Raw genomic sequence first — 26,632 nt, 5'->3', positions numbered from 1 at the left:
GATAAGATGGCTGTGAAATATGTCAATAGCACATTCATATGGATATACCAGAACACCAACAGGGTAAACAGGAATGACAAAAAAATGGTTACTCTCTACCCTAAAAGCGGTCCTAAAGTCAAAATATGTGTCCAATTCTCAATTATTTATATCCTTTTAGTCCATAAAGGTTCCCCAATAAAAAGAATCAAAAAGGTTTTTCATTTAAAAAATTAATCCAAATTGGGATCCTGTGAAGTCCATTGCAACATTACCGCTGTTTTTCGTGGTTAACATAAACAAACCGGAGTTTGCCCCTGGAGTACAGCATGCACTTGCAGTTTAGAAGACCACTGGGCTCTTTCACATATATTTGCAGGCGCCGCACAACACATTTTGAAGGCCTTTATCTCGAAATCATGGTTCAGTCATTATGTAATGTGATGTATTATTCAATATTTGGAAAATATAAGCAAAACTGATATCGTTGCAAAGCTAAGACCAGCATTTTACATATAAAATAACCTCAAAATGCCTTCTGATTACAGATGATAATACTTAGATATTGTCTTTCTAACACACTTTCAATAAGGGACAGTATGTCTTTATGCAGCTCTACATAATTTGTCCACGATGATCCATGAAAGGTAAAGCATACAACAGAAAGAAAAGTGTGGGCGGAACAAGCCATCTGCCATTGTCATTATTTGAGCAAGTTTTTGTCCACTTTTTCCTTCATATATCAGTGTATGACTCATTTCTGAGTCTTAGTGAGTGAGCCAGATTTTATTATTTTCTTGACGACAAACTTAGCATTCCAGTCACATGTAGGTCAAATCCACTTTTTTTTTAGCCCATTCATGGGCTCTGGATCAGAATTTAAATAATAAGAGATTCCATTCTTTTTTTTTCCATATGCATAAATTAGAAAACATCACATCTGAATTTTAAGTGAGTGAAGAAAAGTGAGTATGATGCAGCTGCAGAGTGATCAAAGCAAAAACACTGGCTGCACTGTGCAATTAACTTGTGACATGAACAACAGCTCCACACTCTTTAAATGTGTCCACATCACCTTTGTTCTCCAATCCTCAATACACATTTAATGCTTTAGCCCCCATTTATAAACTGAATCAAAGCCCCCTGAATATTATTGATTGTAGAAAGCTACAACACTGAGAATCAATGGCTATCTGGCAAATTTATATGTGACCTGAATGTTTTGAAATGAACAATACATGGGTGTGGATGGGTGTATTATTATGAAGCAGTTTTGTCCTGAGGAAAAGAACAGAATGCTGAGCTGAACCTGGGTTTAAATAGACCTAAATATCCAAACACGAGCCGCTCTGTTGCTCATCCAGTGCAGGAACACACAGGGTCAGAGATTTCTGCTTCGTATTTTTCTTGCACTGTTCTCAGCTCGTTTTATTGATCTGAGCAACTACCCAATATTTCAAATGAAGTTGGTGCAGAGTTATGAGAGATAGTCTTGCTTATTTTCAAAATGTGCAGCAGAAAATGCTCACTCAGGGAGAGTGAGAATTGCAGGTGGATTAGATACAGTGAAGCAGCCTTTTAGACTCAAGACAAGCACTTTGTCTCATTGAAGGACACCATAATATGCAGGTCTAGTATGTAGGATTTAGTGGCATTTAGCGGTGCAGGCTGTTGTCATGCACTGTTCATATGTATATCTATGAAAAGAAATGCACCAAAATTCATATATATATCCATCAATCTTTAGCAAGTAATTTGTTTATAACCCGTATATTTGGTAAGGCTGTAATCATGTGATTGATGGGAGTAGTCCATGTTGAAGCCCTGACATACCAATCCGACGGTCAATGTTGGGCCGTCAGTGGTCACCCAAATTGTTGCAATCCCGCACCGTTGGCCCTCGTCACCTTTTTTCCCCCAATTCAGCATGTTAAATCTGTGTCAGTGACATTGGAGCTCGTCAATGAATGAAATCACTCTGACTAGCAGTTCAGCTCAGTTCACGTGAAGAGATGAGCTAAAGTCAAGACAGACAGAGAGGTCAAAGCAAACTTGTTATATTAGGTACCATTGTTTTTCTTTAGCCAGTGAGCTCTGTGGTAGAAACTTTTCATGATGATTTCTGTTATTGTTAACTTGCACGGTAAATATGCTTTGTTAAATAGTGCCACGGCCATCTTCCAGTTTCCCTTTTTGAATGGCGACTACTGACTACCGCTGTCTGCTGGTGTGGAGAGTTATTGGTTGTAGTGTTTGTGGTGTCAAGTGCAACTTTTTTTGCTGAGACACAGGCGATGCACCAATTGGCTTCATCACAGCAGGTTCTTTGATGTCAGTTTTGTGTGTGGGCCTTAAGGAGGTAGACTGGGGTGGTAGAAGAGTCACAAAATGCAATGTCTCCCATGAGACCGGTGTTCAGAACCATGTCAACTCTGAGTGAACTTTGAGTCATTTTGAGATACTGTGTCACAATGTTTCTTTTTCCTAAATCTGACTAAAGTAACTCTACATTTCTAACCTACATAATGTTGCATTAAGAACTTAACTTAAATAACATCATTCATGGGGTGCTCATTCGTTAGAAAGCATACAAACTGTTGTTTGAGGATAGTTGCAGGGTGAGGTTGCAGATTTTTAACAAACTCACACTTCTCCTATGTGCCAAGCATGTAGGAGAACAATGGTGGCTAAAAACAGAAATGACCCTATCTTGAGCCAGTGTTTGGTCTGTTCTTCTGAGCTACTGTAGAAACAACATGACAGACTGTGGAGGAGGACAAAAATAAAAATAAAAAATGGCTCATTCTAAGGTAAAAAAAAAAAAAAAAAAAGTATATCATATCTGCCAATATTCCCCCCTAAATCCAACACACTGGACCTTTAACAAAGTTACATTATAAAAACTGCAGCATTTCTAAATAAATGCCAGGAAATTAGAGGCTTGAAGAGATGTCTAATTTCTCTCTACCTGGATCAACTTTTGCAAAGGTTGATTTGCTCTAAACGAAAGACAAGCATTACGCTTCTCTGGAGGAGGAGCTCCAGGATTAAAAGCATACACTGACACAGCCAGGGCTTAAAACTCACCGACTCCTGATAAATCTGCCAGCTCTGGATATTAGAAGCCGCCAGACTTCTGAGACAGTTTGCAGAACATCACCAGTTCAGAGGTCAGAATAAAGCTGATGAAGTGCCGAAGTCCTCCCACTGTAATTGCAGATAACAGAAGTGTGTTGTGTTCCCAGCTTACCTTACATGATGGATACTATGATATTTTAAATCTGGAGTAAATTTGATAAACTATTTCGCTTTAGAAAGGAGAATTATACTAATCTTATAATACTATACAAATATCAAAGTAAAACTCAATTGGAATATTATGCAAATTTAGAGGATTTGAGTCAGGCCAAGTGAGAATTTTTTAAAAAAATAACTGAAGTAAAAGTGTGTTACTGTAAACTATAATCTCTGTATCACATAGACAGTTTATTAGACTGATATATAACTTGGCTGAAGTCATGTCGTCTGATTCAGTGATTTGTAACTTCAGGTCATGGTGCCACATTGCAATGTAGAAAGAACCACTAAAAAAACAAATGATAAAAGGATTATGTAATAACTCACCCCTAAATGTAGCATATAAAATACCAGGCACTGCCATCATATTGTAAATCTATTGGACCATCAGACACCAGCACCTTTCACCAGCCACGTAATGTAAATGTCATGAGATTTGTAGTGTGAGTGCGGGAATGTCTCCGGGGTTATTCCCTCACAGCAAGTTGACTTAAATTTTGCAAAGAATTAACATGTCATTTAGATTAAATTGTGGGTGGTCTCATTTTCCCGTTAGGAAGTATTTCTTCCACTTTGTTGTGTTCATGAGCTTTAAGTCCTAATGTGGAAATAACACGGACATTACAAAGTAGATGTGTTGTATCATATTATGAATTACGTGTTAGGAAATGTAATATGTGAAAAATATCATCAACTTAAAATTTACTTTCGTTTGACATGTTTTTATGTTATGTGACATCAATTTGATTGATTTCATGATCAACGTGATTTTTTTTTTTCCAGTCTGGAACAAATGTTTACAATTTTTCTAAAAATACATAAATGCAGGTTAATATATGTTTATGTTGTTCATCCTACTATGCTATTCCCTAAAGAAATGTGATATGATTGAGTAAATGTTCTTCTGTTGGTCTAATATTCAGTTAAGAGGGTTGAAGACCACATTTGAGTGTCCTTGATTTTTGAGGCATACTTTTATCTCACATGGCTTCAAAAATAGTCCATATTGCTGCAGTGAATGGGAAAATAATCTCCCAGTGCAGGTATGTCTGCTCAGTCAGTTTTAATAACATTTATCTGGAACACACAAAAAGCTTTATAACAAACGGTTTCATTAGTGCCCCATTGTTTTAACCACAAACTGCACTCATTGCCCCTTAAAAGCCCATAGTCCATATACAGTAAACCTGTGACCTTGATATTATTCGCACCATGTTGTGTAAAAAGTCTGAATAAATGAAACTGTGATGAGACCACTGTTGACGCAAAACTGTCTTTCACACCAGTTTTACACTAAATCAATCCAACGACAGAAAGAACTTGGCTCTGCTCAGAGGACCCATTTCCTGCTGAATTTTTGCATCTGATTTTTGATAGAAAGCAAAGATTGCACAGTTTTAATATTTAATGTGGAGATGTTAATGTGTGTGTAATGTTTGGTTTAGAACAAAATGTGAATCACAGAGCATGTTCTCTGCATAAATTTGAAATCTGTGGGGAAAATGCTTTGGAAATTTGGTGAGGAACGCCCACAGCTCAAATATTTTGGACCACTGATGTTCACACCATATTACTGTTTTCTTAACATTAGGACCATGTGAATATGTAGCTGCTTGGTGCCGTAGGTGGGTGTAGTTATGTGATAACATTCATAGTCATAGGTCACACTCGGCATTTACTGATTGGGTTCCGATGTGTATTATAGTAACAAAATAGCTCATGTGTTTTCTTTTCAAGCGTCTGTGTTCAGTCTGCAAGCAGAAATGTTGACTTTTTCTGGTGTATAAATAATGAACATGTTGAGCAGGGGGGACATCATTAATGGAAGAAAAGCTTAAACCTAACAGAAAAAAGTTGGACTAAAATCACCTCAGAATTCTATTATTAACGCCCAGAATCTCATGACTCATTAAAACCTGCAGCAACTGCAGGCTCGTTGCAAAGACAATGAGGCGCCCCTTAATCTGATGTTTCTTTCATATCAGGAACGGAGTGATGAAAAGGACTGAACTGACAAAGGCAGTTTATTATTTCTGAGCTCATTCATTGAAACTAGACTGGATTGGTCTCCATCACAAGTTGTTATCCCTCATTTCAGCCCAAATCCCCCAAACTGGCACTCATTCCCGTTTTGATGAGTCTGATAAGGACATCTAGTGGACTTACGCTGAAGTACAATAACTCGTGTGGTGCAAGCGTAACAGTGCTTATCATCTGGACTACAATCCACAGCAGTTCGGCTCTCTGCATATTGTTACCATAGAGGTTAATGTTATCTTTGCTGTATCTTTTCTATCCTGTTTCCGTTATAGGACCCCAGTGCCATGCCGCGGCCCACCTCTCAGGACCTGGCTGGGTTCTGGGACCTTCTGCAGCTCTCCATCGACGACGTCACCATGAAGTTTGACCAGCTGCAGCAGATCAAGAACAACAACTGGAGGCCCGTAGACAGCCCAGAGAAGAAGGTGAGAGGTCTTGTCTGTACTGTCAGCCCTGAACCCCGACAGCCTGATGATGTTACTGCATCTTTAGTTGCGTGTATTTTGTATAATGATACTGTTAAAACCTCAAAGACTGAAACTGATTCCATATCCTGTGAAAGCATAAACAAAATGGATAGTATTAAGAAAACTGACAGAACTTTGATTCCTTTTTTCATTTGATTGCATATTTCAGATTAGGGACTGTACAAAAAAATATTAGGGGAGGGGGGACAGAAAAGTAGAGACTGCATATTTTTTTCTTTTTTCGAAGGTTGTCTAAATTTTTTTGAGAAGGAGAGTCTCTTCCCAGCCGGCCATATCTTCCACAGCCACAGCAACCCCAGCCTTTGCCTCTCCGCTGCATTTCTTCAGCCATATGCTGGCTGGAATACATATCTGAACATTTGAGTCATCCAAAATGAGCTCTTCACTCATATTTCGTGTGCATTTTTGCTCTTGGACATGTAGCTAGTTTGCAAAGCAAAGAAAAACTAATAAGTTCTGTTTTTTAACAGCATCTAAAGCACGCCCCCTGGCTACCCAGAGGCAAAATCCAGCCTGTAATTCTTCCTGCTCCCAACTACATCACAGGATGCAAGGAGGTTATAAAGAGGAGAAGTCACCATGTTGTATTGCTTAATTTTATTTTGATTTAACACATGCACAATGAAATCTGGTCTGCACTTTTCAAGAGGCTAAATCGCTGGTATAGAACATGGGAATTATTGATTTGTTTCACTGTGTCTGGCGTTGGCCTTTGGTCGAAGCATATTTAGAAAGATAAGGGTGATTATTATTATTGAAAAGATCCATAATAAAAGACCAAAAACAATTGCTTTCTTTAGAAATCAATCAAACTTTATTTATAGAGCACTTTTCATACTAAGAATGTAGCACAAAGTGCTTCACACATTTAGTACTACTGTATATCGGACACATCTGTTAGGTCTCGTGCCTTCTGATTTCTCTGTACACTATTTGTTTGCGAAAAAAGTTTTACTAATTCGATACTGATGTATTTATTTTGTGATATGGAGGGAAGGAGTTGCATTTTTTTTCTATAAAAAGAATAAACTTATTAGCACTTTTCTCCACCCCAAACATTTTCATACAGCCCCTTAGAAAAAACTTTTTCTAAGAGACTGTACAAAAAAACCTGAACAAGTCTTTGTTTATGTTACAGAATTAAAGAATGAAATCTATATGACTGAGTCATGCATATTATTATGCCCTGCCAATTTGTTTATAACACATCATAACTTCATACAGGACCAGGGTGAAGTGTACACATTTTCAAATTAAGTCCCAAAATAGAATAACAGCTATTTAATAATAATAACATATTTGACAGTCTGCTCTTCAGATCATCACTGAATACAACAAAACTCATAAATCGCTGACAGAAACATTTACTATGTGGTACAGGAAAAATCAGTTCTAATTAAATAATTTGTCTTCTTTTCCAGGCTTTTGAGACAAAGTTGGCAAACTTAAAAACACAGCTTTGTTTGTGGTACAGATCAAAACACGCCAACAGGGCTGCATCATAATCTCAAACACTGGGTTTGTTGGTGTTTTCTGATCACGATAGTCCCCGCTAAATTGTTGAAGCACTAACTGAAGCTGTACAAACACGCCTCAATTAATTATCCTCTCTCCTTCCTAAAGCCACCAGCCCCCGTACCAAAGAAGACAATTCGACAGAGGAGTATGGTGACGAGGGAGAAATCCCTGGACCTCCCAGACAGGCAGCGGCAGGAGGCCCGTCGGCGGCTCATGGCAGCTAAGCGGGCAGCCTCCTTCCGGCAGAACTCGGCCTCGGAGCGAGCAGACAGCATCGAGATCTATATTCCCGAGGCTCAGACTAGACTTTGAGAAGACAGGGTCCAGGGCCGACACGTCTCCCTGCTCCCACACTCTAACAACTTTCAAACTAGCCTTTTTTCTAGACTGCTATTCTCTCTACTCTTCTTTTATCCATCTGTTGTCTGATCTCGATAGCCATCCTCAGTGCCCATCGCCAACACCATTGGTCTGTAGGATGTGCCAAGCCTCTTCTCCCATTGCCAGAATAAGTGTAAGCGGAAATGTATGTCTGACATGGGTTGGTTGGGTTTCTCCTTGGTTAGCTGGTGGTCCTAATCCTCAGCCTACAAGCTCTCTCATCCAGTGTCCTGGATGGGCACATCTGTAGTTTTTCAGCATTTGCAAAGTGCCATTTAAAAAGTGCAGCTTTGAAAACCTACCAGCAACCAGGCCTTTGAGCTAAAACGAGTAAATGAGAGGAATTATATTTATTTCAAGTGGATCTAAAATGGTCAAAGTCAGTAACCCTTCAGTATTTTTAATAATTTAAGGTTACATTATGACTCTTTTTGTTTATTTGGTCTTTTTTGGGGATAAGTGTTAATTACAAGCTAAATATCACAAAATTGTTGTAAGTTCAAAACCTTTGAAAAGTGCCAATGCTTGAAATACCTCAACTATGTGCATGTGGCACTGATCACCCATTCAAGGTTATTCAGGCAGCCCTTGTAAGCTCTGGACTGGTCAGTGTTGAAAAATGCAGCTTTCTACTCAATCTGGTTGTAGTTGTAAACGTGTTTCTTGGTCTGGATTGGTGGACGAATGACATCTATCAGCTCATTAACATGCACATTTCAAACGACTTTCCTATATATCTCATGTTCCTGTTGCCAACTTTCAAATATTGACATTTACTTGAAGCTGAAAACATGCAAGTCTTGTGCCAACATTTTCATTATGTCAATGCAGTAGAAAAAAACTATGAAGGTTTGTGTAACTCCTTAGATCAAAATGTGTAGACAAATGCACTTATGCACTTATTACAATTCTCTCTATTTCCAAGGGAAATGTACATACCCAAGTTCACAATAGTACTGTTGTATTTTTTAATTGTGAGCGGGAAGAATATTTATTGTGTAGGCTATATTTTTTTCCCTCATGTCCGCTTCTTGCCTGCCCTCTCTATTGCTTTTGACAAATCTGGGTCTGTTGCTCACATACAGCGGCTCGATCACACAAACGCAAAATCACACTGCTGTGTTTTCATCTATTAAACTTCTCTCAGGCCCTTTCAAGTAGCGCCCTCAGCCACAGTTAATGAGGAGTGATAGAAAAAAAAAAACTGCCAGAACATGAACAAAATATCTGCATACTAGTTTCATTAATCCAAGAAATGATTTGTAATCTTCATATTTCTTGAAAAGTTCTGTGTTTGTGAACGTCTCCTGAAGCAGTATCCCAGCTGCGTTCACTCCCTCTCGGAGAGGCTGGGAAATAATGAAACAAAAGTGGGGCAAAGGCATTCCAGAGGGATGCAGGCAGCAAGGCCCAAATTACGTAAACTTTGCAAGTCTGTGGAAAGAAAAAACACAAGGACTGGGATTTATAACTGTCTGTGGCTATGCAGACCAGTGTGTGATATTTTGTCTCAGTATGATGTAGTTAGCTAGATATTATTGTTTGCCTTTTATTCCCATCAGTGTTGAGATGCACCAGTTGAACCAGCTGTTCATAAATGTAGCTTTCTTAGGAGTGTTTTAGTGGAGATTTCCACATCAAATTAAAACAGTTTGACCATACAAAAAAATCCTGTAGATTAGCTGTACTTACACACAAGCCAGGTGGAACTATTTTAACTGCACCAACTGACAAAGTTAGTGTTATTTTGAAATATGGTTGACATAACTAGCCTGACACTGGATCAAAATGTCTTTTAATAATGTTGTTCACATTTTGTGAAAAATAACAATACACACAGGCTAAAATATATTTATAAATATAATATTTTCAGCTCTTTTGAAACTGCAGAAATACTGCTAACTGTGAAACGCATATTCCTAATATCACCCACTTAATGATAATTTGTATATTAATTACTTACCCCAAGTTACATGAATAGAATGAATAAGAAAATGTTTTTCTAGCATGTCTCCATAGTGAGCATTATGAATTGCTGTAAACGGGGGCTAAAAAAAAATATATCAAAACATCTGTTTACAAACTCTCATGCAACTTGTGCAGTATAATCCAAGTCTCATTGTCGTGTGTTCAGTACACATGTATTTTCCTTAAAACCTTATTATTTGAAACTTGCATAGTAGCTCACCTGAGTAAGCGTGTATGTTTCAACTCTAGTAGCACATTACTTGTCCATGCCTGAGACTGTTCATGCAAAAGTGTTATAAATATTAAGGTTTTAGCAAAAATACAAGTGTTTGGAAAGTACTGAGTATGCAACTGGATACATGAGACTTGGATTATACTGCTCAATTTATGTGAGAGTTTGTTAACGGATGTTTTAATGTAGTTTTTCCATTTTTGAACACAGTTTCCTTTAATTTCAATTCATTAAGATGTTTTTCTATTTTTGGATTCTTTGTTCACCATGGAGGCATGCAAGAAAAACATTTCTTAACGAACTCAAGGTAACATAGGGTGAGATAAACAAATGCTCCTTATGTTGTTGAAATATTCCTTTTGCCAGCACAAGTAGTACAAGTTTGCAATGTGCAACAAAATTGAGTAAATTTTTCATTTGAACTTTGCCAGCAGGCTACAATCAGATCTTAGGACACACATTTTATACACAGACTTAGTGATGGATTTATAAATAGCTGGTGCAACCCAATCATGGTGCATGATGAGAAAGTTATGAAGCCTTGGATAAGAGTCTCTAGTAGTCATATAGTTTATTTTCAGGTATAAGTTTCCCATATAGTTAAATCATCTTAAGCAAAAGCTATTCTGCTGCTCTTTATTATCAATCTCTGGTGCCAGAACATCAGTCCTAATTGTGTTGCCAACGTTATATTCAAATCACTGACCTAAAAACTGAAAACTATTGCTAAAAACGCTGGATAATCAACCAACTAAATGGTGCTGCTTTTTATTTAAAAAATACAGTACTAGACAAACAATCAATGCAACACAGTGCACTGTCAGCTGATCGATAGGCTATGTCACAAAAAAATCTATTTTTATTTCCTTTTGGTTGAGTTACTCTGCCAGTGTTCATTATGGCTAGGCCCACAGAGATTGATCACATAGCGGTAACAATGAAGTACATTTCTACGGATTTGAATATTCTCCATGTACGTGTGTTTTGTTGATATGTGTGCGTGCATCTTGTTTTTGTAGCACAGTGCTGACATTCAGAAAATATATCTGGGGTCAGCGTGACTGAATTTCCCTACTACTACCCAACTGTGGCCTGACCTGCACACACACACACACACACACACACACACACACACACACATACACAATATCTCTAAGTCATCTGCACTCTGTTAAAACAAATTTTGGATACCAAACCATAACATATCATTTTCTTTTTTATGCAACAGATTGAATTTTAATGGAATTGTAATGCATTTACTTTAAAAAAAAAAAACTTTCTTTTTTTAATTAACGACATCATCTCAGAATTCTGAGAAATCTTTTCATCGGGGAAAAAAGTTCTGCACTTGCTTATGATTAACAACATGATTATATATAATCCATTTAAAAGAAGAATCATTTTTTCCCTTTGAAAACTTTTCTCAGAATTCTGAGATAATAATTTCATTAATTCAGAAAAACAGAGCAGAATAATGTAAAGTGAATGTATTACACTCATCGGCGGTTTATAAGACAATGGGCCCCTGGGCACAGACATGCAGAAGGCCCCACCACCTCTCCAACAACACAAAGACACTAAAGTTGTTTAGCCTATTTTGTGTCTCTTTGTAGTCATTATGCATATCCCTGTGGTTTTAGTCTCTTTTTAGTCATTTCACGTCTCTTTGTGATTGTTTTGCTGGTTTATGTGAACATTTCAAGTATCTTTATGTCTCTTTGCAGCTGTTTTTCATCTCTTTGTGGTCATATTGTGTTTCTTTGTGGTCTTTTTGAGTCTCTTCCTGGTTGGTTCATGTCTCTTCAAGGGACACTTTGTATGTGAAGGCCAGAAGGGCCCCTGACACTTGGGGCTCCTTGGCCTATGTCCTGTAGGACCATTCAGTAATTCATCCATAATTATGTTTCCGTATATTTCTATCAAATATAATCCAGATTTTTTAATTATATACAGGACTCTGTGTCTGTGAATGTAGGCTCTTGACACATCATGACTCTAAGTTTAGATATGTTTTAGTCTAATTTGATGCAGCGTTCAAATGAAGACATTGTTTAGGTGCCATAAATTCAGACATTTTAGAGAGCTAAGAAGTAAACTCAGTCCAACAAATCACTAAGAAACCAAAGTCAGCGGTAGAGTGACAAACATGCTGTGCAATACTTCAATTAAAGATTGGGCTTTTAATAGCCCATGGCTGACTGTTAGATTACACATTTCTCAGAAGAAAAAAAACACGCCCATCTAAAATTCTGCTGTTTTTTCATCATCGCAGAGGCGCAGGGGACCTTTAACAGTATGACAGTGGGTTGCTGGAAAGCGTCTGGGTGTGTGATGCCAGGCAGTTGGCAGAGCCGAGACGTTCCCCTGCTGTTGCCACAGTGGCAGGCAGACGGGAGAGAGACAGACTCGGCCTGACATATGCTGGCTTAGAGGAGACGAGAGCTCCGCACCGAGCCCCAAACTGCTGGTGTTGTATGCTGTTGTGTCGCTGGAAGGCTGTTCTGTGTGGATCGCTAGGGTGCTGTGCTGGGTTTTTTTTTTTTTTTTCAACCCGCCTTTGACTAAGCAAAGCAGCTTATGTAAGATTTCGGGTCCTTGGTGAGATCAAGCTAACAGCCTCCAAGGCCCTTCAAAGCTTGTGTTGATAAATGTATTGCTGAATAGTGGCTTATACTATAGAACTTAGGCATCAGCACAACACGTCTTTCTATCAATCTGTGCTCGGCTGGTTTCACTGAAGTCATTGAAACAACAGAAGAGCTTTTCCTTTATGCAACTTGATCAGGGCTGTGAATAAATTAAGTGCATCCAACACCTTGGTTCAGTTTAAAATATCTGTCTTGCTCCTTCGAGAGGCATTCACATTACTGCAATGAGACTGTCTGTTTTTTCAAGTTAAACCACAAAGAAACCTTTTCAAATTCTATTGTGGCATCCGTTTAAAGGAACAGTGTGTACGTTTTAGGGGGATTTAATGGCATCTAGTGGTGAGGATTGCAATCAGCTGAAACTTCTCCAGGTCAGAAATCCCTCTCTGTTTATTGTTTGAGTTGTTTACTGGAAGATGAATTCTCCACAGAGGTCTCTTCCTCTCCAAAACAAACGGACCAGGTGATTAAAATCAATATAAATGGTAAATTAAACAGTTTCACGTCACAAATGATTGTTTTTCCTGTGCTGTTTGGCAACAGATGGACCACTAGTCCAGTACCTGCTAATGTGTACTCACCATTTCCCTCTGATAATTTAGGATTGCGATGTTCAGGTTTTTACCAGCAGCCCAGCACACATGCTCACTTTTGTTCTCTGATAAATTAAGATAAAGAAGTTCAGTAGGTTTTTACCAAGACCTGAATTATCAGCAGAGGTGTCTTCCTCTCTAAAACAAACTGACCCAATAATTTAAATGGGTAAAAACACTGAGTAAAAATCTGTTTTTCTTGGGATGCTGCTCATTGGGGAGAGAGAGCTAACTATGGTAGCAGACACAAAAACTCAGTTGTTCCTGTATAGGCTCAGTGTTTGGTTTGTCTGTTTTAGCTACTGTGGAAACATGGTAGTGCAATATAACAATCTCCGCTCCCTATACAGATGTAAACAGCTCATTCCAAGGTTATAGAAACATGTTTCATAGAAAACATACTATATTCTGTTTCTGCCAATATATTCCCCTAAATCCTACACACTGGACCTTTAAGAAGTCACAAGGAAGGAGATAATGTTGGAATTTGTGCAGCAGAGACACAGACTTTTGTAAATTTACAGCTACAGTTAGAGGTAAGAGCCGGGCCGGCAGAAAAAAATCATTTTGTTTTGAGAATCATTCCCTTTTGGAAAAAAAAAACATTACCTTGAGAGTCTCTATGAGCCATTTTCTAAAATATGAACAAAATCTCTCTGCTGTAATGGCTGGGTCAAGTTGGTCTCCCAGTGAAAATATTTTCCATCAATGAAAAGTTTTAACCTTTTTATTCATTTCTGTCCAGATACACACAAGCAGCCTCTTGTTACAGAGTGATCTTGTGTGTCCTTGAAACTTATGTCAGTTGGTGTTTTATGTTGGATCCCTTTTGGTTGCATGTGTGGTGCGCGGTTGTGTGAAACTGTAAGCACTGGAGGATTCAATAGTGACTGTGATGCAACTGTGGTGAAATCATGGTATTAACAGCTAGTCACCCACCAAAACGTTGTGAAAAAAAAACCCCAAGGGCAGAAAATTGCACCAGTGTCACATTTAATGTCATGAGGGCAGCAATTAACTATAAGTGCCATCTTTTTTGACTTATCCAGCATACTGTAAAAGCATTACAGTCACATTATTCGTCATCAGTTTTACATAAGCAAACCATTCCTTCCATCGCCTAACTTTTCCCCATTTTCCATCACATGTTGCTGTCATTTCAGCTCGCCTCTCCACATCTGTGGCCTCACCTCTGGTACGACTGTCTACTGTCTGCTTTTAAACTATAGAACCCGTGATGTGAAATATTTCAACGGGACTTTTTCGTAAACCATGCCGTGGAAAGACTCACTGAGATACAACACTTCCTTGAACTTGGAATGTGAAACCACTCTATAATTACTAGATACAAATGAAAAAGGTAGACGTTTAGCTAAAACTATTTTCATCTCTTGTATATCATATCTATAGTGAGGATGAATATAATGCCAAATATTCATTATTTGTAAAGAAATATATATAGATATATAAATATATAATATATGCTTCATTGAAACATGACTATTTTCTGCATTTTATTCATGTTTTGTTGTCATTTTTACTTTGTTATGGTTATTTTATAAGCTGATATGACGGCATGCGAAATACTGATTCTGAATGTAGGCTTATTTATTTTTTTTAGTTTTGGTTTAAATTATGACACCGTCCCACTGATATGTTATGTATATGTTAAGGTCAATCACATATGCATTTTTCAATGTGTGTTATTTCAGTGCAAGTTGCCGTTATCGTTGGGTTATTTTTGTATCATTTGAGTAGTTTGCAACAACATATGCATTTTCCCTTCATTCTTTCCTAGCAGAGCTATTGAAAGATTTTGCTCTTTGAGTAGTTTGATCATTGCTGAGGTCATCCAGTGTAAATAATTCTGCAATTAAATTTTTTGAAGAAAAAGTTTGGAAAAGTTTGTCTGTGCTGTGCCTGTTTACTTTGTAAAACTCTTGCTACTGTGCCAAGTAGAGTAAAAATATCCTATTTCGTGAAATATTAGGAATTTACATGAAAACCTCTTAAATATCTTATTTCATCTTGTCAGACACCAAACTACATTATTCTGCTATCCTATGCTTGTCCCAATAATAGCAGTATTCCCGATGGTAGTATCTCAGCTCACAGAAGGAAACCTTGATGAATTTATCAAACCGTTCTTGACATTTCATGCATTTTATATCTGTATTCAGGCAGCTAACCAAACTAGCAATGAAATAAAGATGAAGGGCAGCTCTGAATCATCCGTCAAAGACAATGGCGCATTTATCTTTTACTGTTCTCTGTGAGGTGAGTCAGGACGGTCACCAGTGATTTGGCATTTAGAGACTCAACCATTTAACAAAATAAAGAACAAAATATGAAACAGTGTTTGGTAACAGTTTAAATTACATATTAACTATTAACTAGTTCCTCATTAGCATGCATTCGAGTTGCATTTCAGCTTTTTATTAGTCGTTATAAAGCACTTATTAATGTCTTATTCTGCACAACCCCATCCTACAACTACAATTTAATTCATAAAGCGTTTTTCCTCAGTCACCTCCTTATCACGGCTTATTGATAGAGAGTCAGGAGGTTGTTGTACAAGAATTACGATCTTAATATGCTTTGCTCACTCCAGACCTTGTAAGGTGGGAGTACCACATTAATAACACACAATAAAAATGTTCTTTTCTCATGTAACAGAACCCAAAACTACAGGTTTTAACATTGCCCAAATAACTATAAATGAATTCTCTCTAATTCTATTTAATATGCTCCCCATTCTAAAGTGAGGTCTTGCTCATGACTTATTCACGAGTAGTTTGATTAACAGGTGCCCTGTTCTTAAATCGCCTCCTCTTCACACTTAGTAAATCCATTAAAGCACATAACTATTGCAATTCACAGACCTCTGTTCTCAAGTAATGGGTTACAATATGCAAGCTAATAAGCAATAAACAGCAAAAAAGTAGACAATGGTGAATAGTTGAGTTCATATGAACTCTTGCCACATATTCAGATTCTTCCAAATCAAAAATAACCTTGTTCAAAGACATTTGATTATAGTTAATCAAAATCAGAATCTGCATTGGGTTTTATTGTCAGGTACTTACATTTACATTTATGTATTGGTAGTTAATATGTTCATATTGCAGATGTCTTTAAATATTCTGCAGTCATTTATGAAAGAGGGTTAGGTCATTTCCATTAAAAACTTAATAGAACTCATCCGTTTGCCCTCTCCCAAACAATCTCAAATAAGGTAAGATCACCCCCTGTTGGACAAAGAGAGGAGATCATGGTGTTGAATTTACAGATTTTATAGTTGGATTTCTCAATACACCTTATTTTGCTGCAAAAGAAAAAAAATGTTTAATTTGAGTTGATTAGATTTATCATAGTGATTCATATGACAGTATCTATCTGTATCAGTGTTGACTTGTAGGAAAGGAAACACCCCAACAGTGAGTGATGTTGTCAAGACTTTGATATGATAGTTAGATATTAATGACTTAAAGGAATGGAAAACCTTATCAACATATAACTCTTGTGTGAGGTGAAGTGCTGTAGCTGGTACCTCAGATCTTTTCTAGTGGACAGCAGATCACATAAACATTGCAGATACTGTCTGTGCCTCTGATAAGGCCTAAGCAGCATACCGGTGGCCTAATCTCAGCAGCTTGTGCCAGCCAGATGCTTTTATCGGATGGTTGTGTAGAGTGGAGCACATCACAACCAGACGGTCCTGGGTTCCACCTGACCCAGCTCCTTTGTGTGTGGAGCCTGCATGTTGTGACTCTGTGGGTTTTCTCCAACAGTTATGTGCTTATCTGTAGTTATCTGTCTGAGTGAATGTGTGTTATCACTATGGCAACCTGCCAAGGGTGCACCTTGCCTCTTGCTCAGGGTAAGCTGCACCATCTCTTGCAAAGCATTAAAAACTGAATCTAGGTCTATAATGATTAAACGCTGCTCTCACAACATTTTCACCATCACATAAACAGTAAAATCAAATTTCAAATTAGGGACTGTTTGTTATTTATAAGAGGGGAGTGGGTGGAGCAAAATTAGGGAGGCACTTTAAATTATTTTTTAAGCACTGGGGAGGGAATTATGCTTTTAATTATTTTTTTTTAAAATTTGGCTTAGCATAAAGACATTCAACTTTAAATGGTTGTATATTTTATTTATATCATCAGAACTCCAAAAACCTGCAAGTGGGTTTGAAAACCATGTTATCTTGAAAAATATCCAAACTATCTGTGACCAGTATTGTTTAGCAATGTTCAGTTGATGAGGCCAACAGGATATCTCTGGAGGCAATCTCCATTGATTCTGACAAAAGATGTATATAATAAACTCCTCCGTCAATCATCATTTGTGTGACTTGAGCCCCTCTTCCATGGAGAACAATAGCTAAATGGACAAAAAAGACATATATTTAATATTTAAAACACAGAAAACATACCTAACAAAAGATGCAAATGACAAAATCCTCCATCAATCATTATTTAGGTGAGTTGAGCCCTACACATATTACATTACATAGGGGTTATGTTAATTTCAAATACTTGTAGCTCTAGGGAGGGTCAACATATCAAAATAATAATAGTAATAATAATTATTATTATTGATAAATAAATAAAAATCCCTCTACTTTGATAAATAATGTCCAGTCCCTTGTTACTCACTTTAGATCTATCAAAATATGTCTTCTTTCATCTTTGTTTTTACATTGTAGTATTGTGACTATAAATAATCTTATTTTTGCAATATATAGGCCTAGATGAATACAACATTACTACAGAAAACACATTTCCTTATACATATTTCCCCTCATAGCAATAACTGTATTATCATGCATGATTTAGGTAATCAGGCAGGCGTCTGTATTTGCACTGAATTTGTGTATTTTACTGTGTATATAGTGGCCATATTTATCACAGTGCAATGTTTAGTCTTAAGACAGATAAAGCCAAAAAAAACACAAACCAGGAATCAACCAATAGAAAGGCGTGCTTCTACAGAACAGCGCGGCATTGACCAATGGGATATCCAGAAGTTGAAGTGGGCGTAAGTTCCTGTTCCTGTGGAGGTCACATGACTAAATTGAAGTCGTATGATGTGGCTTGTCCGGTTGTAACCCGCTCTCCCTGCAGCACCGGGACATTGTGTACAGCGGAAATATTTCTGTGCGGTATGTATGTAAGATATATGTCCGTTAGCTTCTGGAGAGTTCAGAATTAGCGTTTTAAACTGTGTGGCGTTGTGTTAGCTCGAGGCGGCTACACCTCAAATGGTCGTGGTTGTTTTTGTGCTAACTTCACGACAGTGAGTGTAGAGGTAGAAATTTGACTGTGACTCATCGTGTTTTTTAAGGTTTTTGTTTGTTGTGTTGTGGCTTTGCGTCTACGTTAAGTGGATTAAAATGTTTTTAGAGGTTTAGACTGACGGAGGTTTAGACTGACGGAGCATCCGAGTTTAACAAAGTCGTTTTGCATGATATATTCAAAGAGTAGTGCAACTTAATTGAGTTTGTTACACTTGTAGTTTTTATTGTTGTTGCTTTTTTTGTTATCATTTTAAACTTTTTATGAACAGTTTTGAAAACAGTTCATTCAGTGGTCAGTACAAAAAATTACAAATGAAAATAAAGACACAAGTGGATACAAACCAAACAGACAAAAATAAAAAAGATAAAATAAAAAAGACATAAGTATGAGCGCAATAAGTTATATGATGAAGCGGTAAGATTTGCTTAGATTAATAGTTTTTGTCACGTTTTTATTTTGTTTTGTGTTAAAATATGTATCTAGATATGTTTTTTTGAAGGTGGTGTATGAAGGCAATGTCTTTCTTTCTGAATGTAAAATTTAGCGTAAATAATGGGCAAATTTATTATATACTGTTTATTCTTGGAGTAATTTTGATTTGTGAATATTATTAGTAAATCATGTTCTTTGAGTGAAATGTTCTTGCAAAAATGTTGTTGGATCCAACTGAAAATCAGTCCAGAAGATCGTCACATGTACAAACTATGTTAATTTCTACAAATGTACGTTTAGCAAATGATATGCTGTCTGTTTTTCCTTCAGTATTCCTCAGATGTTTTGTAGGTGACCAACACACCATGCATCTACCACCCCCTGCCTACAGCCCCACCTGCAGCTGAGCTTCCCCTCAGCCTGACCTCCAGTATCCTCCCTCAAACACCATGGATCCAGACCAGCACAAGTCACCTGTTTATAAACCCAGTCCTGAATACTTTTCATTGGACTACCGCCTCCAGCTCATCGGCCTCGGCTTTGCCTTCTATGCAGGAATATTCCTCCTCTCCCACCTCCTGTCTGTGGCATTATCCCGCACTTACAACTCCCTGGTAGCTAAGGAGAAGGTTTTCTGGGACCTCGCAGCGACTCGTGCAGTTTTTGGCATCCAGAGCACCATAGCAGGTCTGCGGGCCCTGACTGAGGACTCTGCATTAACTACAGACAGAGTGAAAGGACAAGAAGACTGGTCATGGTTCAATGTCCTTACAGCCACAGGTTTCTTTGTGTTTGAGAACGTAGCACTTCACACCTCCAGCGTGATATTTCGGTCGTTTGACCTTCCACTGGCGACGCATCATTTCTTCGCCCTGACAGGATATGCAGGAGCAGTGGTGTGGGACTCTATGGGCCACTTCCTGCCGATGGTTACACTGCTGCTGGAGATGAGCACACCTTTCACCTGTATATCCTGGATGTTACTGAAGGTAAGGACTTTTTGGTTTACTGTGACTAATTGCTTTGCTCCATACATATCTCTCAGGTGGCTTCTTTAAACTAATCACATTTGAGCAGTAATTGCAACTTCCCAATTGTTTGGTATATGAGCAGTTTTTCACCAGAGTTCAGAGGGCTTTAGTTGTGTCTGATGCTGCTCGTTGATTATCTTTTCCGTGCAGATTCTTGACAACTAACATAGAAGTTCCTGAAAGTGTCACAAGGTTTCAGTTCATTTTTGATCTTGTGCAGCCTATAATCATCAACAGACACAGATTAACATTCTTAGAAAGAGGAAGTTCTATAAAAAGATTGAGTTAGTACCAAAACTTTTTCTATTCCTCCTCCTCACAGATTCGATTTCACTACACATGAGTTACAAAGTTGTGTATTTGATCTTATTGTGTCTCAGTCTCTGGTATTATTTTCCCTCTCCATCTTTCTTCCTCCCTGACAGGCTGGCTGGGCACGCACCCTGTTTTGGAGAGGCAACCAATGGGTGATGATCCACGCATTTCACTGTCGCATGGTGCTCACCTACTACATGTGGTGGGTAACCCTGAACCACTGGGGAGAGCTCAGCGCCAATGTAGCCCTGCTCCCATGGCTAGTTTACATTGTTGGTCTCACTCTGCTCACATTTATCCTCAACCCCATGTGGACCCACAAAAAAACCATGCAGCTGTTTAATCCTGTGGACTGGAATTTTGGAAACAAGCTAGTACCCTTAAACGGGGCCACGGAGGGTCGATCAGCGGGTTCTGTCAAACCCCACGCCAACTGAGTGGCACCAAAGAGAGCATTTTGTATCTGAAAGATGCCTTTTTTTTCTTCTTTAATGGATGTGTGATGTGACTTTTAGAGGGATGATTGTAAGATGGTTTTTTTATTATTTATTCCATTATAAAACACAAAAAAAGCCTTACCAGGTATTTTGTGATTATCCTTTACAATTTAACTTAAAATAGAAAAAGTCCTATCTGTATGTATGCCTCTCCTTCGATTGTCTTGACAAACATTCATGTGGTCGACTTCACCCGTGGCCGGTGTATTGCTGAGGACCTTTGGAAGTGCACCGTTAAATATGAGCTCTCGAGATGGACTGGACATATTCATTCATAATGTGTTACTACTGCCAGAAGTACACACTCTGTAGTGTACTGAAAAAGGACCCCGATTTACTGTTACACCGCTGCATGCTGGCCACAGCTTACTCTTCATCGCTTGCCTCACTACATTCAAGAGAAGGTGAAGAAAGAGAGATGGGAGAGACTTCACTATAGCATACTAAAAAATGTCAAGCATCAGCAACGAAGCTCTTAGATTAAATGCTTTTGTTACCGTAAATAACCAGGCTCCGACTTCATCGAGGCCATTAAATGTTCATGTTACCTTTTGCACCATAATGATGCATATAATTGAGTAAGGCTGGGCGATTTGGCTTTAGAATGATATCACGATATTTTTAGGCTATATCGCGATACACAATATATATTGAAATTTCCTAATGTAAACTACTAAAATACAAAATTATTAAATGAACTACAGTTACAAAAAAAGTAGCTTCCGCCATAAAATAAAGTTAAATAAACTACTTTTTTAAATAAATTTGAATAAAATACTGTTAAAATGTTTAATAAACTTAAGTATTAATATAAATAACATACTTTTATAATTAAATTCAGTATCACTTTCCAGCTCCATCATGTTGGTTTGTTTTGGTGTTGTACATTGTGTAGACTCCCCCTTGGCCATGCGGACAGATGCAAAGCATTATCAGATGATGTAAACGAAATAATATGAAACGATAGATGGTTTTTTTTCATCGTAATTTTATATATTTTGTCATATTGCACAGCCCTACATGCCAGGTTCAAATAATTATGTCATGGCAGTTGTATTGTTCAGATTCAAGGATGCACTTTGTTGAGGCCGTTCCAACAGGCATATTTCAGACGTGCACTGTGCTGGTCTTGATAAAGTTTCCTACATTGTCTTCCTTTAGACTTTACTTTGAGGCTGTTTTCATGTTGTTGTTTTTCTCCATCTGGTTAGCTTAGCTTTCAGTAAGTGGGTGTGACTGTGTCGGGCAGTGGAATGGGGCCATGCTTGTTTCCATCACCTTCAGGACACTGAGCTGTGAAATATTCTTTTTAAAAGTCATATTTGTTACGTGCCTACACATTTTAAAGATAATGCTTGAGAGGGTATTACACATATTATTGTATCTTTTGTCTCCCTGTAGTGGGGTCATGATACAAGGAGCACAAAAGGTTACACTCTTTCTTAGTAGTGATTAAACAAACTAGTAGTCACATCACATCAAGGATTTGGCCCTCGTCATATTAGCCCCATTGGTGCTTTTACAGCAAACACAGTTGTTCAGCATTGATTTGGCAGCGTAGGCAGGAAAATTGGTTTAAGTTGAAAGAATGAGGCTCCATGTGTTAGTCATTGGAGCTACTACAAACTAAGTGGACAATTAGATCAGTCCATTCATGAGTAACATTGGTGTTTTTGGACTGTGCATGCTCTGTCAGTAGAGAGGGAAGTATTTATCGTGGTCATGAAAGAAACATAATCTTATTTGTGGAAGAAAGCGCAGGACTGGTCCACTCCATAAAGGCACTTTTGTCCATAATGGAGATGTAATGTGGCAAAACTGAAGCCCTTTTGGATGAATTTAAACAACATGTTGATCATGATATTTATGTGAGTTTTTCATCAAACAGAGCCCTTTTTTCTGCTTATGCAACATAAAAATTTCAAGAACTGTTGTTTTGTGTTTTTCACACAATGGCCTCTTTGTAGTGGACGCCTTGGCCTTGTGTGCAGGGTTTGTCCATTGTTACATCCTGTATTGTGTGTTTTTTCTATCATCTGCAAATGTTTTGGTCCTTCCCGATTGTCTTTTGGCTTTCACAGCATTGCAGCTCATGTAATAATATTTTTAAGATCTAGACTTCCAGACATTTTTTTTCCCAACAGTATTAGTCTCAAAGTATAAACTGGGTTTTCAACATTGTCATAACAGTAACCTGCCTCACGAAACAGGCGTCAGGATGAGTGAGCTGAAGCTACACTTTGCCCTGCAGTGTTGATTGTTTTGTACTTTTGAGTACATGCTACAACCTCAGCAACTGTATTGATGCAAATAGTTTTAAAAAGTTATTTATACAGTTTGAAAATATTTTCAAACTGTCAGTCAGTCCATTTTCAAACAGACATGAAAATCATTTTTTGTCTAACTGCATCACATTTCATATCATCATTAAGATATTTATGACTACACAAATTACTAATATGAGATAGTGTTAGCTTTTCAATTTGCATTTCAAAATATTAACATTGTGGGACGGATTGAGGATTCCCTGTAAACTCTTTAGGTTAATTATCTTGTTTGTTTTGGGGGAATGCATTAATATGAGTTTGATTTACAAAATAAAATGTTGCCTCTCATTCAGTACTGTGTTACTTGGTTTTGTAAATACTTTATTATTTAGGCTGTGCAATGCAGCATCTTCCTGTAGGTGGCAGAATAGGAGTAATTATCTCATTAGTAAGTTAGCTAGTTTTTCCCATTTGACCAGAGTTCTATGAGCCTGACACGTCTTTTCCTGTCCATATTGAATTGTTCCTAAAAGATTAAAAGCCCTTTAAGAAAATTTTATAGCAAAGTGGACAGGTTGGTGTCTTTTCTAATGATATTGCCAAGAAAGCCAAAGAATGATATAAAATCTTGAAGATATTTGTGTTACTGTGTAGGAACAAAAAAATCTTTCCATAGAAAAATAGCCTACAAATTTGCAGTTGGTGTGGAGAAGTTTATTTTTCATAGAAACGTGACCTTTAATTGTAGTTTTATAGGGTTATTAAATGTTTAGGGAACATGTGTGACTCTTAAAAGTTGTTTAAAAATGCCATTCAGGAGTTCTGTGAACTACATGCATCTTTTTTTTTATACTATTTTGCCTTTTTTGCTAAAAAAAAGAAATCTGTTTAAACAAATCTGCAGACTTTTCAGTGTTATGTTGATTCATTCAGTAGCCAGAATAAAGCAATGTGACCTCATTTATTTAGTCTGTTAATGAAGACATTATTTCACTACAGTGTGTTAAGAGAAAATAATTAGACCAAAGTTTTATTTACAAGTTATCAGGGACACTACGCAAAATAAATTGTTTGTTAACTTGCAGTAGTTCACAGTTAGTCAAAACTTCAATCCAACATCTTCTCGGCACAGCTGTTTCAGAGGAAGCCACCTCACACGTCACGTGAGCAGTTCTGGAACTCCCGAGCCGAACCTACCGGAGAAGACGTTGGAAGCTTGATTGACGTTCTCTTCAGCCAATCACAGCCCGCCCCAGTCGACTCCTCGGCCAATCAGCTACTTAGAGGAGGTGATGGCTTTTCATGGATGGAGTCAGCTTGCCTCGGAGACAGTCAAGTTAAAAGAAGGACGCTGGTTGACCGCTGGATGTGTTTTGATGTGTTTTAAGTTGTGTAGAAGTTAGAAATGTTTTACGTTTAACATTTGCACGGTGTAACTGCGAAGGAATAAGGCAATTCTTCTGGGAAAAAGTCCTAAAATGGTAAGTTGAGGACTTTTTTGACAAAGTTTTAGATATCTAACGCAACTGTTTTGCTAACTGTTACTTCAGGTGAGCAGTTAACGTTACGTTAGGCTAAATATTTGATTAAAAAAGTCATGTTAAGTGTTTTATTTTGTGTAATACAGTGAATTTAATGTATTTTTGATTTCAAACCGTTGCTTTGAGAGATGGCTATAACGTGGCGCCTCAGCTTACTTTGCCAGGTTGCCAACACTTTAAATAACATGCTGAAATTGCTTTTTTCCCCCCCTACTCATGTACGTTAATGACTACGCCATTATATTAACAAGAACTGTTGAAAGAACTCCAAATATATGAGCTGGACTTTTTATTTTATTTTTTTAAACTGAGCAGGATACTAGCACACTTCCTAAGGCTCTGACACTGTCATGTAATATTCTGATAGAGGACCTCAAACTTTTCTGAACCCTCTGTCCCTTTTCAAGGATGCACTTGGAGGTGCAAGATACCTTTTTGCCTTTATAAGACTATTGAGACTGAACGACTGAAAAACAATGTCAAGTTCGCGATCTTAAGAATATATACAACTTCAATCATACAAAATATATACACAGACAATATAAAAATCATGTCTGGACTTTAGAATATAGAAATATTTATAAGTGATAATGTCTTCCTGAGCTGCAGCACTCAGCCCGACTGCAAATTCAAGTAGTCATGCATAGCATTCCTCTGTGAAATCACTGCACAGCTTCAGTCAACTGGAAGATCCGTCTAAACAGGTAGTAATACAATTTATTTTAATTAAACTGCTTCCCTTAGTATTGGCCTTTCTGCACAGCTAAGGCAAGTTCTTTCAGGAATCTAAAAAGCTTAGCTGAGCCTCTAAAAATGGTTAAAATACAATAAGTGCTTTCATCTTCATCTGTTTTGTCTGGTGTCATGCGTGTCTAGTTCACTCAGCCAGTACATGGGTGAACTTTGAGGGGGTCACACACACATCTATGTACACAACAATCTCTGCTGGTAATTTGTTAAGCAAATTACCAGGGCTGCAGATACATATGCTTAATACCTCCCCATGCTGTAATATCACCTAGTGAAAGTTGCCTTAGAAGTAAAGATACATTTTTCCTTGCTGAAATTCATTGCAATTTCCTAATGTAAGACACAGAGTCCTTTTGTGTGACACTTTCTTCTCATCAAACCAAAGCTGCTTTCACAGTGGATGTTTTTATTTTTATTTTTGACAACTCTGGAACAGAAATGTTGGTTATTCGAGGAAAGGGGTGTTGGCAATAAGTGCTATTTGCTGTGGAGACAGTATTTTTTAGCTTTTTATTCGCATGAGTATGTCCTCTTATGTCACTGTTTTGTCTGTAAACACAGATGCAGTCCAGTGAAGGAATGCCAGTTGCAGCTAATTGCTAAAGTAATTGTGACGAAGCCGTGACTCTACTTTGCCAATAGCGGCTCATGGAAATGCCTTCTGTTTACCATGACTAAAGCTTGGGATGTCAGAGCGCACAGTGGTCAAGCAGAGGAGCATACCGTTCATTTTTAGAAAAACAGTTATGGATTCATTGTCCACCCACCAGACCACTAAGAACCCAGTGAGATAAGACATGGATTAGCAGCATAGTTCAGCAACAGCTGGGAGAGAAAAACCAATGCAGAGGTGGATGTGTGAAATTGCTCACATACCACACACTTGTTTAACAGTTGGGAACATATGTCAGATATATTTAATGCCTAATGGATGTTGTTTAGTATGCACCTTCACTATACATTGTATACTGATTGTAGCAATTGTTTTTTATGGCATTTTTGCCCTTATTTGACAGTAGAGGAATAGAAAGACAGGAAATTGGGGCGAGAGAGAGGGTTATGACATGTAACAAAAGTCTGCAGCCATAATTGTGCAGGAAACAGTGCAGTCATATGGCACATGATAGACATCATAGACCACCCCATAAACCAAGATGCCCAGATTCCACGCATTCAAACGCCCATTCTCTATGAATTGAGCTGTAGATAACGACTCTGCACAGCGATGAGAGAGGATGAGTAAAGTCAGGGGTCATTGGCAATCTTGGCTTCAGGAAGTGTCTCCACCCTTTGAAGTCAGTGCAATGACTGGTACTGAGACAGTCAAGAGTGTTGCGATTTTCCTCTGG

At 37.9% G+C, this 26,632-nt stretch overlaps 3 protein-coding genes across 11 annotated transcripts in view; all 3 read left to right on the top strand.

The window, feature by feature from the left end:
- Positions 1-15,037, top strand: part of dlgap2a (discs, large (Drosophila) homolog-associated protein 2a) — a 199,601-nt gene extending 184,564 nt beyond the window's left edge. For all 8 annotated transcript variants that reach the window (XM_088087247.1, XM_088087246.1, XM_088087252.1 and 5 more), the window contains 2 exons: positions 5,589-5,741; positions 7,428-15,037. In XM_088087247.1, the coding sequence (XP_087943373.1) occupies positions 5,589-5,741; positions 7,428-7,634 (360 nt within the window). In that variant the 3' untranslated portion in view covers positions 7,635-15,037. The remainder of the gene's footprint in view (positions 1-5,588; positions 5,742-7,427) is intronic.
- Positions 15,038-18,196: 3,159 nt separating this feature from the next.
- Positions 18,197-23,344, top strand: cln8 (CLN8 transmembrane ER and ERGIC protein). The gene is made up of 3 exons (XM_042501387.2): positions 18,197-18,314; positions 19,213-19,871; positions 20,339-23,344. Exons 2-3 carry the CDS (start codon positions 19,332-19,334, stop codon positions 20,663-20,665), a joined length of 867 nt encoding a protein of 288 aa, XP_042357321.2. The 5' UTR covers positions 18,197-18,314; positions 19,213-19,331; the 3' UTR covers positions 20,666-23,344.
- A 930-nt stretch (positions 23,345-24,274) lies between these two features.
- Positions 24,275-26,632, top strand: part of arhgef10 (Rho guanine nucleotide exchange factor 10) — a 60,346-nt gene continuing 57,988 nt past the window's right edge. For both annotated transcript variants that reach the window (XM_042500645.2, XM_042500644.2), the window contains exon 1: positions 24,275-24,473. The gene's annotated coding sequence lies outside the window, so the exon portion shown is untranslated. The remainder of the gene's footprint in view (positions 24,474-26,632) is intronic.

The sequence above is a fragment of the Plectropomus leopardus genome, chromosome 14 (assembly GCF_026936395.1).
Source record: "Plectropomus leopardus strain MGB_pleo_1.0 chromosome 14, ASM2693639v1, whole genome shotgun sequence".
NCBI classification, from domain to species: Eukaryota; Metazoa; Chordata; class Actinopteri; order Perciformes; family Serranidae; genus Plectropomus; species Plectropomus leopardus.
This window is presented reverse-complemented; position numbering and strand designations above follow the sequence as displayed.